General features: G+C 52.3%; 1 protein-coding gene across 1 annotated transcript in view; it reads left to right on the top strand.

Moving 5' to 3' along the window:
• VAC14 (VAC14 component of PIKFYVE complex) overlaps positions 1-18,946 on the top strand; it is a 101,877-nt gene that overhangs the window by 57,692 nt on the left and 25,239 nt on the right. Inside the window, exon 14 of the mRNA XM_047078730.1 lies at positions 4,273-4,405. Coding sequence (XP_046934686.1) covers positions 4,273-4,405 — 133 coding nt within the window. The remainder of the gene's footprint in view (positions 1-4,272; positions 4,406-18,946) is intronic.

Genomic DNA, 18,946 nt, shown 5'->3' on the forward strand with positions numbered 1-18,946 from the left:
ATGTTTCCGCCTGCCCTAGATACCGGGCCCTTTGGAAATGGAGACTGTAGCCCCGCATCAGGGAGTATTTATGATCACTCCCTGTTTGGTTCCCTTTGTCTTTTGGAACCCAAATGGTCCTAAGCCTGGAAATGATGTAGGTTGGAGGGTACATATACAGAAACGAGCCGACAGGGATACAGGGAGCCATCACAAATGAACACCAGGAGAAGGTTCCAGTCCACACACACCGCCAGTGTTGGGGGTATGCAGCCAGGCCACCGTGGGCAGTGTGGGGACAGGGAGGAGGTACTTTAACAGCTGTATCTGCAGCCACCTCTTCAGAGATCAGCCCCAGCTGGGCCCAGGGTAACTCAATCTGTAAGAATGTGACACTTGATTCTGCAAACAGCCCCACTGGGCCAGGGAGCAGAGACTGTTTGCCATTCCAGAGTCACTCAGGACCTCCCAGGCCAGGCTGTTCCGGGCAGGGACCCAGAGCAACACTCTGCAAACATCAAGTTCAGGGAGGCCTGCCCTTGAACTGGCCTTCTTACTCCAGGCTCGCCCCTTGCATGCAGTTCAAGGGGGCTGTGTAGAGGTTCTCAGGAGAGAGGACAGTAGTTTGAAGGCGTGACTCCTGGTAAGGAATGCTCACAGATTGATTCACAGCTGGGAGAAGTGAAACAAAAAGGCACCTTTTCCAGTTCCCAGCCACTTCCCCACCAGGAGCACTCAAGGACGTAAGGGAAGTCTGAGTTGAGCAAAAAACTACTGAAAGGAGGGTTTTACTGCTTCTTCTGACCACTGGCATCTAATGAAGTCAGCCCCTGGGGCTCCCATGTAGGGCTTGCTTCTGGTACTGTGGATGGTTCCACACATTCATGTTTTGTGCTTGGGGCTGATGCTTCTGGGAGGAGATACCCCTGACACAGCCAAGCTTGGTTCCCTGTTTTATGCAGGTGTGTGGCCACCCTCTCCCTGGTCTGGGGAGGAAGTCAGGGCTTTAGAGCCAAAGAGAGGCTAGCCTGGAAAGTGATGGCACCGATGTCTCTGTCAGCCACTCTACTTCCCCCAGTGTCGTCCCTGAGTTCCCAGAGGGCGGCGGCCAGGTGCTTTCTCCAGACAGTATCAGTGTCTCTGTGTCCTCAGTATTGGCAGGGTCTTAGCTCCGGTCTTCTGCCTCCTGCTTTCTAACTACTAGCCCCAAACCTCCCCAAGCACCAGTGCCCAAGTGATGGGCGGCCTTTGTAGCTGTTGGGAACATGGGCCCTGAAGACCAGCTGCCTGGGCTCAGAGACCACCACTCACCGGCTCTGTGTCTTTGGCTAATCCTCAGCCTAATTCACAGCTTCTCCACATATATGATGAGAATAATAATAGCACATATTTTCAAGTATTGATTTGAGAATTAAATTAGATACTATGCGTAAAGGTTTTAGATATGCATGGCACATAGTAAGTCCTCAGTAAATGGTAACTGCTGGTTGGCTCTTAAGATGCCATGTTGGGGAGATGTTGGTCAAAGGGTACAAACTTCCCATTAGAGGTTAATAAGTTCTGGGCATCTAACATAAAAACAGTGATTATAGTTAGTAAGACTATACTTAAAAAGACTATACTTGAAAAATGCTAAGAGAGTAGATTGTAAATTTTCTCACCACAAAAAACAATGGACAGATGAGCAAAGAAAAAACAAATGAAGGTATTGGCTAACTCCACAGCTCTATGGTAATCATTCTGCAATGTATACATGTATAAAAACAATACGTTGTGCACCTTAAACATATATAATGTTATACGTTAATGTTACCTCAATAAAGCTAGACAAAAATACAATATAAAAAAAAATAAAGCATCTAGGGGCGCCTGGGTGGCTCGGTCAGTCAAGCATCCAACTCTCTTGATTTCAGCTCAGGTCATGATCTCACAGTTTGTGAGATCAAGCCCTGCGTGGGGCTCTGCACTGATAGCAAGGAGCCTGCTTGGGGTGCTCTCTCTCCTCTTTCTCTGCCTCTCTCTCTCTCTCTCTCTCTCTGTCTCTCAAATAAACCTTAAAAAAAATAACAAAGCATCTAAAAAAGAAAGCCGATATCATATTATACTGGGACAGTTGGAGATCCATCTACATGCAAAAGAATTCAGACTCCTTCACACCATATACAAAAATTAAAATAGATCAGAGACCTAAATGTAAGAGCTATGTTTTTGAAAAAACAACTTTTAGAAAGAAGCATACCAGTAAATCTTTATGACCTTCCCATCCACTAGGATGGCTATAATCAAAAGACAGGTAATAACAAGTGTTGGCAAGGATGTGGGAAAATTGGAACCTCATGCCCTGCTGGTGGGAATGCAAAACGGTGCAGCACTGTGGAGAGCAGTCGGGCAGTTCCTTAGAACTTACACATAGAGGCACCATAGGATTCAGAAATTCCACTCGTGGGTATATAGCCAAAAGAAATGAAAACCTGTACACACAAAAACTTATACATGAATGTTTATAGCAGCATTATTCTCTTTTTTTTTTTTTTAATTTTTTTTAACGTTTATTTATTTTTGAGACAGAGAGAGACAGAGCATGCACAGGGGAGGGTCAGAGACAGAGGGAGACACAGAATCTGAAACAGGCTCCAGGCCCTGAGCAGTCAGCACAGAGCCCGATGCGGGGCTTGAACTCACAGACAGTGAGATCATGACCTGGGCCGAAGTCGGACGCTTAACCGACTGAGCCACCCAGGCACCCCTATTCTCTCTTTTTTTTAATTAAGTAAGCTCTACACCCAATGTAGGACTTGAAGTCATGACCCCAAGATCAAGAGTCTCATGCTCTACTGACCGAGCCGACCAGGTGTCCTGCAGCATTATTCTTAATAGCTAAAAAGTGGAAGCAACCAAACGTCCAGCAACTGATGAATGGATAAATGTGGTATATCCATACAATGGCAGATTATTCAGCCACAAAAAATGAATACAGAGTGGACACAGACTACAACATGGATGAACCTTAATTAACTATTATGCCAAGTGGAAGAAACCACATACTATATGATTCCTTTAATACAAAATGTCCAGAATAGGCAAGTCCATTGAGACAGAAAGTAGATTAATGATTGGCAGTAGCTGGTGGAGGGAAGAATGGGGAGTGACAGCTAGTGGGTGCAAGATTTCTTTTTGGGGTGGTGAAAATGTTTTGGAATTAGTGGTGATCAATGCGCAATTTTATGAATATACTGGAAACCACTGAATTGTACACTTTACAAGGAGCTTTATGATGTGTGGATTGTATCTGTTAAGCTGGTGTGTGTGTCTGTGTGTCTGTGTTTAAATGCCCTGTTAGTGCCTTGGGCAGGGGGGATGAGGATTCCTACTGTCTCTAACACCTCTTCCCAGCAGTGCTGTTACAAAAGAAAGACGAGGAAATTCCATAGGTGTATGAATATACTACACGGGGATCAGCCAGGCATTCCATCAGCCCTGCTCTCATCCCTTCCATGCCGGATACCTTGCGGAGGGGAGCGTATGCTGGGCTGGATCTGGGAGAGGGGCTGAATCTGGCCCTTAGTGTATTTTCAGCTGGGATACATATCAGAGGGATACCCCGAATGTGCTTCTGGTTCTGAAGACAACTCTGCGCTTTGGAAGTCTTTAGAGTACTAGTCTAAACGAGCGTCTTGGCCCAAAGAAGAAAAATGACAGATTTGAAAACACTGAGTGAAGATTGAAGCCCTTGGTAACATTTTGTCAGTGTGTGCTGTCTTCGATCCAACAGGTGTGCGCGTCACATACCTTTTCGTGAGCCCTGTTGGGAAAGGAGTGTGAGTTGTGTTGACTTTTGGTGTCGTGTGCCTCTTTCATCCTTTTTTTCTCTTTCACTTGTCATGTGTCCTTAACGAGCCAAAATGAAGCCCAAGTGTGTTTTATTTACTGAAATAATAGGTACAGGTTTGTTTTCTAAAAAAAAAACAAAAAAACAAAAAAACAAAAAAAACTCCTAGCACACATACCAGTGGGTCTTATAGATAGAAGGTGTTCAGTAAGTAATTGGGAGAGGTGGACAGGTAAATGGGTATTTGTGCAGTAAGCAAAGTTGTATTTGCTTATACATACTTGTATAGCCCTTGCCTTTTTGCCATTAACCCGAGGACTTTGATTAAAGATTTTTCCATCACCTTGTTACACACAGACCCCACCACCGCCTTTTTTGGCATTTACAATTGTTTATGATCTGTGGGGGTCCCATCACCCTGTGGACACATAGAGTAAATCCTGGCTCTGTCCCTTTCTCTGCAGGTACCAAAGGCTTAGAATGTTCTCCTTCCACCCCTACCATGAACTCCTACTTTTATAAGTTCATGATCAACCTTCTCAAGAGGTTCAGCAGCGAACGCAAGCTCCTGGAGGTCCGAGGTGCTTTCATCATCAGGTTAGGCTCTGTGTGCCTTCTCTTCCTCACACAGCCACGGTTTTTTATGTCACACCATTGCGAGAGGGCGGAGCAAGCATTTTCTCTTTCACTTCTCTTCCCTCCTTTTCCTTTGCGTTTGTTCTTGAAGAAACAAGCCTCCCTCACACCGGGTGGCTGGTGCTGCCAACACGAGACAGGTCAGTGTCGCCGTTTCTCGCCCAAATGAGGTTTTCACTTATTGAGACGCTTTTCCCCTGAGGTTAAATGTCCTCTCATTAAACGCCCTTGTTTGGAGTCTTTGGGGGAGAAAGTAGGTGAGCCAGATGGAACATGAAACAGGGCTGTACTCAGGTGCCCAGCTGCCAGCATGGGGTTTGGCCAGGCAGAACTGGGTTCTTGAGTCGTGCAAGCCTTGTCCTGGACAGTCCTTTCTAGGCCTCTAGAACTCCCAGCAGCAGCAGCATGACTGAGTCTGGCCCTTGGCCTCCCCGTCGGCTCCAAGGAGCCAGGTCACCAGAAGAGTGACTGTCAGGGCACCAAAATCTAGGTGGGGCACGAATTTCTCCAGGCTTCCCAACAAAGCCAGGTGGAGTGGTTTTCTGGAGTAGTCTGAGTGGCCTCAGATGCTCTACGGCTGTAGTTCTCAGCCCTGGCTGGCTGCCTGTTAAGTCACCAAAGGGTCTCATCCTGACCCATGAAATAAGCACCTGGGGTGCTGGGTACTGAAGCTGTCCAGGATGCTCAGGAAACTGAACCAGTGTGGTCCATGGAGTCGGGAAGGCGCCTGAGGCCACCTGCGGGGTCCAGGGGCTGAAGGGGGATTGCCAGCAGAGGGTCCAGCCTGAACAGAGCCCTCAAATCAAAAAGCGTGGAGAGTTCATGTTGCTGTGATCCAGAGGGCAAGGGGGAGAGGGGCCCAGCCTTGCTGGACACACCAAGGGTTGGGGGCCTCACCCAGAGGCTGGGGGGTGGGGGGAAGCCACTGAAAGGGCTTGGATTAGGGGGACTGTGTGACCAGATTTGTGTTTCAGGGGTGGGTGGAGAGAGCAAGGCGGATGTGCGGGAGACCAGATGGGAGGCTGTTGTCCAAGTGGGAGATGGTGACTGCTTGGTAGAGGGATGGGAAGAAGCAGTGGCATTCTGTAATTCGTAAGAAGTTTCATTAGTGACCGATGACCTGAGGGCCTGAGGGGACAGGGTGTTGGGAATGACACCCAGGACTCTCCTGTGAGCACGGAGTGGCTGGTAGTGGCAGTCCCTGAGAGGGGAGCTCTGGAGGACGAGCAGGGAGGAAGGAGGGTCCTGTGTTTGAGTTTAAATTGCTTTGGTGACATCAAAGGAGGATGAAGAAGCAGGTTGCTATACCTGACTCTCAAAAGAGGGCCCTATGGCCAAGATACAAATCCAGAAGTTGATAACATGGTCGTTCATTCGTTCACTCACAAGATATTTACTGAATACTGACTCTGCAGAGTACCACCCTAGATGGTTCCGTCCTTGTGGGGCTTTCCTTCTTAGGGAATAAGAACGGTCAGTGGTAAGAGGGGCAGAGGCAGAAGGGAAAGAGCCCGAGGCCACTGAGCCCTAGGGAGCTCCAGTGTGTAATGGTTGGGGAGAGAAGGAGAAGCCAGGAGAGGAGGCTGAGAAGAAGGACCTGAGAGGTGGGAAGAAGTGAAAGGGGGTGGCAGGAGGCACTGAGGGGAGATGAGGCCCCGCAGGGGTCTGCCAGGAGCCTGCCCAGCCACCAGGAAAGCTGAGGGAGGGAAATGCGGGGAGCAGGCCCCTGGCCACTTCATCCCACACTGCCTGCCAGGGCCCTAGCTGGAGGGCTGAGGGTGGATTTGAGGGCACGAGGCAAAAGACTGAGCTGCAAGAGGGGGCAGGCCTGCCTGGCCAGAAGGACCAACAGCAGGACCATAAAATTTCTGCCCGTCGGGAGGAAGGGGCTTCTGATGGTCCAGACCACCAAAAGGTATCCCCGTGGTGGTGGAAGTCTGTCACTGCCCTCGTGCTTTTCTGAGGTCGTATAGAGCAGGGTTTTTCAAGCTCAGCGCCGTTGGCATTGGGGGCTGTCCTGCTGTGGGATCTGGGGCAGCACCCCCCGCCCCTACCCACTCATGTCCGCAGCACCCCCGCCCTCCCAGCTGGGACAATCAGAAATGTTTCCAGACATTGCCAGGTGCCCCCTGGGTAACAAAATCATCCCGGGTGAGAACCCCAGTTACAGAGGGACAGATTGGATTCTTATCCTGATTGGCCAGAAGGAGATTTGCACAGCTTTTCTTCACATCGAGTTGGACAGTCAGTGGGATTGAAGTGGAGATTAGAAGTGGTACAGGAGACCCCCCACCAGGAAAGCGATGGTCTAGCCCCACAGGAGTGACAGTTTACTTTATATGGTTTTCCAAATTACAGACGTGTCAGTTCTCTTGATGAGCCCTCCTTGCCTGGAAGCCTTTCAAGAACCAGCAGAGAGAGAGGCCTTTGAAGAAGGCAATTGTAACTAGCCTCCCCCTGGAGAACTGGACTGTAATGGGTTTTTCCATCCTCTACCAGCCTCACACACTCCATCAGGGGCTCAGAGAGAAGGAGCTCAGAGCAGTAAGCAGCATCCCCAGACGGCACCAGGCAGAAGTGTGGGCACCGTGGGCACACGTGCGTGTTCTCCCCACCCGCTCGGGAGCCCTAGGCTCTGAGAAGCTGGAGACCTGGTGGCTAACACCATGTTCCAGGTACAGCCGCTAGGGTAATGAGACCTCACTTGCTTTGTCTAGTGTCTCCCTAGCAGCCTGGGCTGATGGGAATCCTCATTTTGTAGAAGGGAACTGAGGAAGCCACATGCCTGCCAGCCTTGGTGGGAGCCACGCTGCAGACCTTTGCTCTCCGCTAATTCTGCACCCGCCACTTTATCCCTTCTGTGAGAGAGTGCAGGGCCAGGTACCTTGAGGGGCCCTGTACAGCCTGTGGGCTGGGACCACCTGGAGCCCAGCTCCTTAGAGGGTCCTCTGGGCCTGTGGGCTCTCCTTCCTCATCCTCCTGAGAGCTTAGTATGTCCAGCCTGGCTGTCTGTTCCGGGGCTCACACCCCTCGTGGACCCCACCAGGGCTTCACTGGGCACCGAGCCTGGCCCCAGGCTGTGCCTCACTGCTACACCACACAGCCTGAGGTCTTCTAGCCCTTGGCACTAGCACGGGAACCCAGTGGGCTGGGATGGAGGGATCCTTATGGCTGGGCCCCTCACACTTATCCCTCCCAGTCCTTTGCTTCGTTTGTCCAGCCTGCCGTCCCCCCAGAAGCAGCACCAGCACCTGCTTCCTCTGGGTAGTGCCAGCTCTCTGGACTTGCTGCCTGCTAAGCCCGCCGGCCAGGCCACCACTGACCAGCCCGGGCCACAGTCCCAGCCCCCCAGCCTAGGTTCTCAGGGTGCACACGGCACGCATCAGACATGGAGGAGGCCTTGAAGACATGTGCTGTCCTCCTCCTTCCTGTGATCAGACAGGGAGTGAGAGCCTTCAGCGAAGGTTGCTGGGGACCAGCTGTCGAGAGCGTCAGCCTGCCTGTCTACTTCTCGTTTCATTTCCTTATTTTTTGCTGACGGCTTTAAAGAGGAGCATAATGATGGTCCATGCAGACTGCTGAGATGAAGCCACAGGCCTGATAAGAAACACACAATGATTTAACCCTTTCCTTCAGGTGTTAGGCAAAGAGAGAGAGGAAGAGTCTCTTCTGACGGACAAGTTGAAAGCCATTGTTTGTGCAGTAGCACATTTAGCTCAGGGAGCAGGAGTGCTTGCTGTCCGTAGGACAGAAGCACCCAGAGCTGTTAAAGACAGACATCTGGTGGGCATCTTGTTGTTGAGGAAGATGCGTGATTTCCCTCGGGACCCTGGAGTGTTTCCTCTCCCCCGCCCCCGCCCCGTGGCTTTCCCAGGCTGTACCTGCCCGTGGGGGTGGGGGTGGGCCCCTGAACTCCCGCCGGGCCCCTGAGCAAGTTGGACATCCTCTGTGTCCATGTGGCCTTGTTATCTGGTGGACATAACATTTTAGACACGTGTTGAACTTGGGGGAGCCAGTGGCTCCAAAGCCTCATCTCAGCTAGACTCGCTGAGACCTGCTCTGGGCCCAGGCCCTTCTCGTAGCTGCAGGAGTTGAAGGGAGGGAAGAGGGCACGTGGGGTGAGGGTGCCAGAGGGTTCTGGGCATCCCCCGGCCCTGCCCACACCTGTCCCCCATCCCTGGACTTCACAGAAATGGGGCAGATGGGCCTCCCACAGGTCCTCGGGAGTCAGGTAGAGACTGGAACTTCTGGAGTCAAAGAGACTTGGGTTCGAATCCCAGTTCCTCCAGTCTGGGGCTGTGTGACCTATTTCTACAGTGCCTGCCTTGCCGTTGTGCGGAGAGGGTGACACGAGACCATGCGTGCTATGCCTCTCAGCACAACCTGATAAACGGGGGCTCTTGTTCCTCCTCATGACACAGCCTCCGCCTCCCATGGTGGTCTGGGAGAACGGGAAATCAGACCCCAGAGAGGGTGAAATAATGGAACCTTCTGTGCCGAGAGCTGGCCCTGGCACACCAGGCCTAGGGCCCCGGCACCACGAGCACCCACCAGCAGCCCGGCCCCGGTCCCATTAAAACAACTCTGCCCCAAGTAGGTGTTCGTGTACATTTCCCTCCTCCGGCCCCTTCCCACCCCCCAAGCCGCCACAGCAGAACAAGCACAGGGCTTGTTTTCCCATGAACCGCGCCACTTATACTCAGTAGAAAAGGAGAGGAGGGAGAAAACGCAGCCCCTTTGATACACTGTGATATGAACTGCAGCAGAATCCAACAGCTGTGATCTTTACAAGGCCTGCTTCTGTGCTGGGAAGTGAGCGAGTCTCAGGACGCTCCACTCTGCCGGCCAAGATGGCCCTCTGGCCAGCCGTCCTTTGGCTTAACCAACTGTGCTTCCCCCCTCCTCTTCCTCCCTGCCGCCTCACAGAGAGGACTTGCCAGAGAATGCTTGCTTTTTAACAAGTGCCTGCTGGGAACTCAAAGGCTCCAACCCCAACCAGCCCAGCTGATGGTGGATGAGGTCCTGAGCACCCTTCCTGGGGAGACGGGTGCCCCTAAGATGAGACATTTGAAGGGGATGGACCAGGGGCCCAAGGGGGAGGCAGGAAGCGGTCATGAGTCTTCTTCCATGAGACCCTAACCCAGAGAAGCCCTGAGATAAGGCTTCTACTTCATTCTGGCCTTCCTCTCACCTCTCCAGTTCAGCAAGCACAGTCCCCAAGATGTACCCCAGCTAATCCTGCCCTTGCCCTACCCTCCCTCCTCCAGGTTCGCATAAGAGCCCTGTGTTTGTGGGCAGGGGCAGGGGGAAGATTGGCTGGTGAGGTGGGTGGTGGGAACCCAGGGCCTAGGAAGCCACTGGAGACTGGACTTGTTTTTAATTGCATCAGGGAAGGGCCTCAAGAGAAGAAGCTTTGTTTCATGCTGTAATTGGGAAATTCCACTTTGCTGTCCTCGTGTGGTCCACCAGTGAGACGGGCCCTGGGCTGGAGCCACATCACCAACGTGGCTGGGGCAGCCCACACGGGCTCACCCTCCCCACCCAGCTCACCTTCTCACTCTCTGTGTCCTCCCAAGCCTTCCCAGCCCCTGGAGCTCTTTGGCATCGGGCAACCCCCTTAACCATCTTCCTGCGTGCCACTTGACGTGCCAGGGGGCATTGGCCAGGCCCTCCAGAGCCCATTGTGCCGATGCTAATGAAAGAAGAATCTGGGTAAAGTGGCAAGCCCCAGATCCCTGGTTCACATGGCATGTTAGGAAAGCACACTTTGCCTCTGGCCCCTAGCCCGTGGGAGAGCGCTTCTGTGAGGCCCGCTCGCTTTCTTCCACTCTCCCCTTTAATGGAATGCACTCCTTTGCTCCAAATAAAAAGAAATCGCCTTGGCAAACCTGTGCCAACCTAAGTCTGTCTGCTGGAAGGGACCCTGATGCACCTACCCAGAATGCGGGTGGAATCTGATCTTTTATTAGTTTGAAGCCATATTGATTAGGTCCCCAGCCGAGAGGAAGGAGGCAGGACGTTGAACAGGGCTGGAAGAATTCTTCCAAGGAATTTCTTCCCTCTCAGAGCTTCTTTTCTTGCTGACCTTAAGTAAGTCTGCCCAGCTCCTGTGTAAATCTTCCAGAGGTTTCCACAGTCATTCTTCCCTAGAGACCAGGGGGCTGGGGCGCTTTTGTTGAGACAGAGGATAGCGAAGGGAGTGTGTGGCAGAAGCTGTATTGCACAACCGGCTCTTGGCTTTGATCTAACTGGAGACAGCTGAGAGAACGTGACTGGCAGGGAAGCACAATCTGACATGCCAGAGTTGGAGAGGAAAAAAGTCTGCCCTCAGAGGCAAAATCCAAAGATGTCTTTGGGAAGGGCAAAATTCAGGCAGTCCAGAGAGCCCAACCTGGTCTATTTCCACTGTCTCCTAACCCGTGGAAAGTGCTGCATCCCAGCACCTCACAGAACCATGTGTGACCCGGGGCTGCCCTGGAGGGCTGGGGACCTGGAGGCCGGCCAGTGGCTTTGCTCTGCCTCCTCCAGGCAGTCTCCACACTGTTCCTGTCAGGCCCACTGTCACACACACTGGTACTCCCTGTAAGAAGTATGTATTTTCTTCTGGAAAATGGAAACCACATGTGGTGGGCCTCGTTAGGCCAGGCTGGGATTAATTAGGTCCTACTGGTAGTGGTGGGGGAGGAGAGGAAGTGCTGGCCAGAGGGAGCCCTACTCAGTGTGAGCTGAGGCCTAGGGAGCTTCACAGGAAGTGTCTCCATGTTTCAAGGGTCCACTTGCTTTAGCAGAGCTTGTGGGAAGTTAGAGGTGCACTTGGCAGGGGGAGGCCATGTGACCCAAGCAGCCCTCCTCCCACGGAGCCAGCCGTTCACCTTGCATCTAGAAGCACCCGTAAAGGGGTTGAGGACTCAGGAACAGACTAGTGGGAAAGCTCATTCTGTGCCCATCACGCGGCAATACCTTGGAATCCTCATTGTGTAGGTGCTGGCACTTGCTGGGCTCTTCCCAGCCTCAGATTAAAAGCTCTTTCTTGGGGCACCTGGGTGGCTCAGTCAGTTGAGCATTCAACTCGTTTGTTTGTTTGTTTGTTTGTTTGTTTTTATTTCTTTTTGAGAAAGAAAGAATGAGAGCGGGGCAGGGGCAGAGAGAGGGAGACACAGAATCTGAAGCAGGCTCCAGGCTCTGAGCTGTCAGCACAGAGACCGATGCAGGGCTTGAACTCAAACCATGAGATCATGATCTGAGTTGAAGTCGGACACTTAACCGACTGAGCCACCCAGGCGCCCAAGCACGCGACTCTTGATTTCAGCTCAGGTCATGATCCCAGGATGGTGGGATCAAGCCCCGTGTCGGGCTCTGCGTTGAGCATCAAACTTGCTTAAGATTTTCTCTCTCTCTCTCCCTCCCCCTCAAATAAAAATTTTAATTAAAATTAAAAACCACCTTCTTGTAGTCTACACACCTGAGAAGCACCAGGTTCCCAGTCCATGGCTCAGGCAGCCAGCCGGGCTGGGGGGTGACTGTCAAGAACCGTTGTCAGTGGCTGAGAACTTGATAATGAATTTCCTTCTGAAGCTTGAGAGGTTGTTTCCAAATGGAATCGGCAGTACTCTCTGGATCTGTTTATACTTTACCTAAGGATGCCAGGAAAGTAACAAAGTTTTGACCTTGGTAAGTCAGACAGCTTAGTTAATTAGCAAGTAGCTGATGGGTACGATAATGTCACATCTTAACGAAATAGTGGCAGGAATTGGCCCCTAGGAGTCCTTTCCATCCTCCTGCCTCCTTCCACCAGGGCTGCATCTGAGCCAGGACAGACAAAGGGGTGTCCTTGGTTTTGAAAGCGCTTCTGAACTCTTTCTAGAGCAGCAGTTCTTGAGTGTGTCCTGTTCATTCTTTGTAGAATGCTTCTCAGGAAGCTCTTTCCTTTATCCTGGTATCATTTCAGCTCGGGTTTCCTCCGGGGTCTCTGTGTGGGTCCTCCCCTCTCTCCCCACAAGCGGTTTCCTTCAGCAGGTAGCCATGAAGAACACACACACACACCCTGTCCCTCCGTTCAGTAAAATACACGGAAGGTTTCTCTCGTGGGCAGTTTGTGAAAGGCCACCCAGACTAGCTGCACTTCCACATGGAAGGAGAGTTCCTGTCTCAGCACGTTCAGTGGTTCCACCTCAGGAGACCCTGGTCTGGGAGAAACTTGGCGCTAAATTCAGCCTCACAAGGTGAGCACAAGCCCATGTGAAGTACATACAGTCCACAGGGACGTGTGCTTTGTAACCCAGGCTGTCATAGCCACTAAAGAGGTTCTTAGGATCTGAAGTGGATAATGGCACTTCCTTTAAAAGTTTGCAGCTTCGGGGCGCCTGGGTGGCTCAGTCTGTTGAGCATCCGACTCTTGATTTCAGCTCAGCTCACGATCCCAGGGTCATGGGATTGAGCCCTACATCGGGCTCCACGTTGAACATGGAGCTTGCTTGAGATCTCTCCCTCTCTCCCTCTGCCCCTCTCCCCACTTGCATGTGCTCGCCCTCTCGCTCTCTCGCTCTCTCAAATAAAAAATTTTTTTAAAAGTTTGCAGCTTCAACTCCCAGGAACACCCTCACCCCAAGTCCTGGGACATGCACCGTGGGGCTGCCGTGTAGCCGTTCAGAGACCCCAGAGCTGAGTGTCTTGGCTGTCTTCCAGGTTGGGTGGTGGAGGCCATTTGGGAAAACTGCCCAGTTTCCAGTCTCGACTCTGCTTTTCCTCAGCCCTCAGTGGAATGAAGCTGTGCTCTCTCATGACGTCTCCCTTTCCCCCAGCGTTGTTAACCCACAGAAAATCCCCCACCAGGACCCCTCCTGATGTGGCCTCTGCGTCCTCTGCCAGGGCTCTCATCTGGCTAGCTGGCATCTCCCATGCAGAAGTGAAACGCCGAGTAAATCTGCATGTCCTTTCCTGTCTTCCTTCTGGGCCCCAGCCCTCCAGACTCCTGCTCGTCCATTATCCTGGCCTACTTCCGGTCTATATTTAGATGACATAATCTCATTGGAACTGCCTGGCACTTGGACAGTGAGTGTCTTTCTGGGTCTAAATCTCCGTTTTGACTTGCTCAAGAGGATGTGTCTCACCCCCTCCTTCCTCCAAGATTACTTGTTCTACCTTCTGGTTTATCACAGCTGCTTGCACCGTCCCCAGGCCTCTGTCTCTCAAACTCAGCTGGGATGGATTTCAGGTGCACTCCAGAGTCTTTTCTCCAGGCCCCTGCTGAGCGTCCCGTAATGTTTTGAGCCATGCCCCTCTGTCCCGTCAGAAGCTTCTTTCCGGTGTGCTCAGTTTTGCATCTTTCTCCACTTCCTTAGAAAGGGCACCACGTGCCCCAGCTCTGGTTCTCACACAGGACAGGCTTCCTGAACTTGGGGACATCTGAACCTCCTTGTTTGGCTCCCCCAAAGAGCTGCTGCCTTGGCCTGTAACGGCACTCCTGCGTCCATTTCACCCTCAGCCTTGTCATCAGTAAACTCACGCCACGGATGGGCACAGCTATCTGCAGGTCCAGTCCCTTCCTCATGAAGGAAGAACAACCGTTCACGTGGCTTCAGAGGAGAACATGTCTCGGAAACTGCTCTGTCGCCAGGAGTTCTGTTTTCTGCTTTTTCTACTTGTTTTGCCATCTCTTTGGCAAAACCCTCTTCCTTTTTTTTTTTTTTTTTTTTTTTTTTTGTAGTTCTTATAAAGTTTATTTAGCTTTGAGAGAGAGCTTGTGCACACGGGGCAGAGAGAGACGGAGACAGAAAATCCCAAGCAGCACGCTGCCAGCACAGAGCCCCACACAGGGCTTGACCTCAAAAACTGTGAGATCATGACCTGAACCACAATCAAGAGTGGGGTGCCCAATTGACTGAGCCACCCAGGTGCCCCCTGTGATGCCTTGTTTAATGTAAATTTTTCATTGTAGAACAACATACTGTCTCAAAGTGCACAAATTACAGGTGTACTACCACTCAGTTAATTTTCGCTGATTGTCTACACCCATGTAATGAGAACTCAGGTCAAGAAGTAGCACCTTTCTGGCACCCACAGGTCCCTTTCGTGTCTCCTCTCGGTTACGACCCCTCTCCCTCTCCCCAGAGTAGCCGCTGTCCTGGCTTCTCACACCATAGGGTCGTTTTACCTGGTTTTGAACTTGATAGAAGTGGAACCACACAACTTGTACTCTTACGAAGGGTGGCTTCTTCTGACCCACTTTGTGTTTGTGACATTCTTCTGTGTTAGATGTGCAGTAGTTCGCATTTCTGGAGAGTATGCCACGACTCATTTACCCATTCTGCTACTGATGGGCACTTGGGTTATTTTCAGTCTGGTGGTGTTACGTGAACATATGGGTACATTTCTCGTAGTTAGATACATACCTAAGAACTGCTGGTTCAGAGCCCATACACGTTTAAGCTTTAGTAGATGTTTCTGAGGTGGCCGCATCAGTTACCGCTCAGCCGTGTATGAGAGCCTGGGTGGCCCGCCTCCTCACCGACACTTGGTCTGGTCGGTCTTCGCTGTTAGCCATTTTGGTAGGTGTGCGGTGGCCTCACCTGTGGTTTTAATCTGCGTTTCCCTGAAGACTAGTGAAGAACTTCTCATCACTAACTGGTCTTTTGGGTTTCCCCTTTTGCAATGAGCCTGTTCGAGTCCTTTCCCCATTGGGTTTTTGGTGCTTTTCTTATTGATTTGTAAAAGTTCTTTATATATTCTGGAGTCAAGTCTTTCTCAGTGTATACACTACGGTTGTCTTCCCCTGCTCCGTGGCATGCCTTTTGTTCTTTGAATAGTGTTTCATGAAAAATAGAAGTTTTTTAATGTCGTTCAGGGGGTCAGTTTTTCCTCACAGTTGGCATCTTTTTTGTTTTGTGGTGCTTTTTTAGGGGATTAGGAGCTCATAAAAACTAACCATGAAGCTGCCTGTTTCTGCTTGATGTTTGTTAAGCATTTCCAGTGAGCTGGAATAAAAGCCACCTAAAACCCAAGGTGTCATTTCTTAGCTCCGGACAGGGTCTTGGAGCCCCCCTAGTCCAGCCTGCTTGTGTTTTGTCAAAACAAAGATTCCTGACCACCCTCCCTCCTGCCACCCAGCTGGATCCCAGGGGCTTCTGGCGCAGCCAGGCCAGCTGCAGCCCGGAGTCAGGAAGCACTCACCTAGCTCAGCGCCCTGAGGGGCAGGAGGCAGGAACCCAGGTCACAGGCACCAAAACGAGCAAGGGTGTGTGTGACCAGACAGAGGCAGAGGGCAGCAAGGTCCAGGAACTCGGCGTTTCCCTGTGGTGCTGTCTCTCGTCTCGGCCTTGTAGTCTTGGTCTCTTCAAGTGGTAGAGTCGTGGCCAGCACGTCCCTGCCGGTTATGCTTAGGGGAGGGAGTTCGCATGGGCTCACGCAGGGGCAGGAGCCCACCCTGCTGGGGCAGCAGTGGCAGGCACTGAGAGAGGGAAGGATTCGCTGCCCAGTGGCAACCACAGGGGCCAGCCACGTGTCTGCTCTCCTGAGCAGTTTTCTTACGTGGAAAATGAAGACGCAGATCATCGTCATCTGCTAATCCTCGGGAGGATTTAATGACGTACCAAGAAAGTGTCTAGAAGAGCGTCTAGGCCCCCAGTAGCTGTGCGGTAAGTGCCAGCAGCACCTGTGACGGTGACTGTGAGCAGTAGCATCTGCCCTCTCTCGGCGTGGTCAAGACACAAAACCCAAGACGTGAGTGGGGCGGTGGTCGCAGAGCCAGGCCTGGCACCCGTTCGCCCCCTTTCCAGCCCCTGGCTCCCTCTGATCCAGCATACTGCCACTCCGTCCGTGTTCTGAGGTTGACCGTCACTTTCTCCTGTTTTCCAAGGAAGAGTAAGAGAGACAGCCGTTGAACAAACAAACACTGCACCCCAGACGTCCTCTCTTCCTCTGCCCCTGACCTGGACCTTGCCCCGTTCAGAGCTGCCCGGTCAGGACTTGACTGCGTGTGACAGAAAACCAGCTCTCGCTCTATATTGAAAAACAGGAAGGTAGCAGTGTGCATTCAGGGACAAGGATTGGTTCATGTGTGACAAGAGCCCTCCCCGTCCTCAAGACTCATACCTTCTCACCTCCGTAGCTGGCTCTTCTTCCTCCTCTTTCAACCCATCCTGGGCAGGCCATCCAGCCTGTGGCAAGATGGCCACCAGCAGCTCTCGACTTACCCCTGTCCCTCGGTGCCCCAGCCTTTAGCCACAGTCCTAGGCTTGAGTCTCAAGGACCTGTCACTGTGGACAGAGAAGGCCTGTGCCCTGATTGTCCAGGACAGGATCGTGTGCCCACCCTCGGACTCAGGAGGAAGAGCAGTTGTTCATGGGAACCAGACCCCCAGACTGTGGATGAGGGAGGTGGACTCAACCGGTGTCCACCCTGTGGTCTAGGTCTAAATGTTGCCTGAAGGAGGATATGAAGCAGGGCCCACCGTGAGGGGTGGCGCTGTGTAGTGACCAGCGACCCTCCCAGAGTCCACCACGGGGGCAGGTGGAGAATGGAATTCAGCCTCCAGCTGATCCCTCCTCTGTGGCTTCCTTCCTTTTGCAACACTGCACCTAGAGGCTGTGTGCTGTGTTGCTGGGTGTGGACTTGGTGGTTAGACACAGGGTCACTTAGCGCGTCTCCCAGAATGATAGCTCCGGGCTGTGATGGAAGAGAGACGAGGAGAGTCTCGGTCTGGATTTTAGACTCAATTCGGAGTGGCCAGAAGAGACCTTCAGGGTCAGCTGAATTCTTTCACACATGAGGAAGCTGAGGCTCTGATTTTTCCAGTAACTATTTACCACGTGCTGCCTTTGTGGCACAGCCTGGGCTGGGCAGACCCAAGCCCATCCACCACAGTCTGCAGACAGGGACTCAGGTGGAACAGAAGCATCGCAGGGGGGAAAGCGGGCTAGGCAGGTGGGGGCAGGCGTCAAAGATTCACTCTCCACCAGGTCCTTTCTGTGACTGTTCCTGGAGCACCTGCCGTGTGCCGGGCTCCATGCCAGCCCTGTGCACACGCGAGACTGAGAGCCCGTTCCTCCCTTCGCCAAGGGGGCAGTCTAGTGACACGGGCAGACAGGTGACGAGTGACCAAGAAATGCGTGCCCTGGTGTTGGGATTCAAGCTCTGGAATAAACAGCAAGGTTGTGGGGGCTGGTCCTCAGGTTCAGGCTTGTGTTGAGGGGGGTACCCCACAGCTTCTGCGGAGCCAGGAAGCTGTGACCTGGATCCGATATTTTCTCGGAGCATAAAAGTGCCCTAGTTTTCCCTCTCCTCAGGCTCCGCTGAAGCTACGCCAAGAATTGGCTTTTAAAGGCTGCCTGAAATGTGGTTTGCAGCCAAAAATCTATAGAGCCGGTGCATTTGTGACCTTGTTGAAAATGCTTACCGAGGAAAATCAGGAGGGTAGGATTTGGGAATTTTTTTTTTCCTTTTTAAAATTAAAAAAAAAAAAGAAAATCCATTTGGCCCTCCTCATCCTATCCCTTTCTCTCTTGGCACATGTTCTCCCCAGAATGCCCTAGTCCTCCAGCCGCACAGGGCTCATCCTTTCCATTTGTCCATACCTCCCCCACCTCCAATCCCTCTCCATCCCCCCACCCCCCATGCTTCAGGAATGAAAAATATCAAGTGGGTTAAAATAAGGAGCCTGGGTATAGCCCTGGAAATTAGGCCACAGCTGTCAGGCCAGGCAAGAGTCCTCTCTCTGAGAATGGAACTGCCTGGAGCAAGCGCCCGGCCCCTCCCCTGTGAGGTTGGATAAGAGTCTCTTCCCCAGCTCAGGCCCCCCCCTCCCCAGGGGGTGGCCAGGAAATGCCATTTGTCATTGAGCGGACCAGTCTTAGTGCCCACTGGCGGGGACACCGCAGTGGGCAGAACTAGTCCCTGTCCTCCCAGGGATAGTCACAAACACAAGCAGCGACGGTGGTCTGTGGGAACAGCTGGGGTGGGGGTGGTGCCCAGCCCCGATGGAGGAGTCTGGGAAAGCTTCTGGAAAGAGGTGCTGTCTAACTGAGCCGTGGAAGATAAGTGAGGACTAGCTGGGGGTGGGGGTGGGGAAGAGAAGGTGTTTCTGATGTAGCAAGCAGTCTGCTCAGAAGCTCAGTGGCCAGTGCCCTGACATCCCAGGGAGTGTGTGGCTGTGACCAGGCCCCTGGCTGCCTCACGAGCAGGCCTGGGGTACCCACTGAGCCACTGAAGGGCCTGAGCAGGTTCAGAAAACTCTCTCCACCTGCTATGAGTGTGCACAAGACCCTGAGAGGAGAAACCACTGATACGGGGCCACCCCTAGTCTTTGGGATGGCACTGAAGGTGGCTGGCCTCCAGAGCCCAGTGCCCTTCCAGTGAATGGAAGGGAAGTGGGGCCCAGGGCTCACAGGATGCAGGAGGATAGTGACGAATGTGCTATAGTTGTGACTTTACAGTCTCTCCCTGACCATTAGCCTCATAAAACACCAGAGGCTAGTTAAGGAGTGGCTCAGGAAGCTTGCTTGACAA

Source organism: Lynx rufus, unplaced genomic scaffold (genome assembly GCF_022079265.1).
Source record: "Lynx rufus isolate CCGP_SWC_20201006 ecotype Redwood Valley unplaced genomic scaffold, mLynRuf1.p SCAF_16, whole genome shotgun sequence".
Lineage (NCBI taxonomy): Eukaryota > Metazoa > Chordata > Mammalia > Carnivora > Felidae > Lynx > Lynx rufus.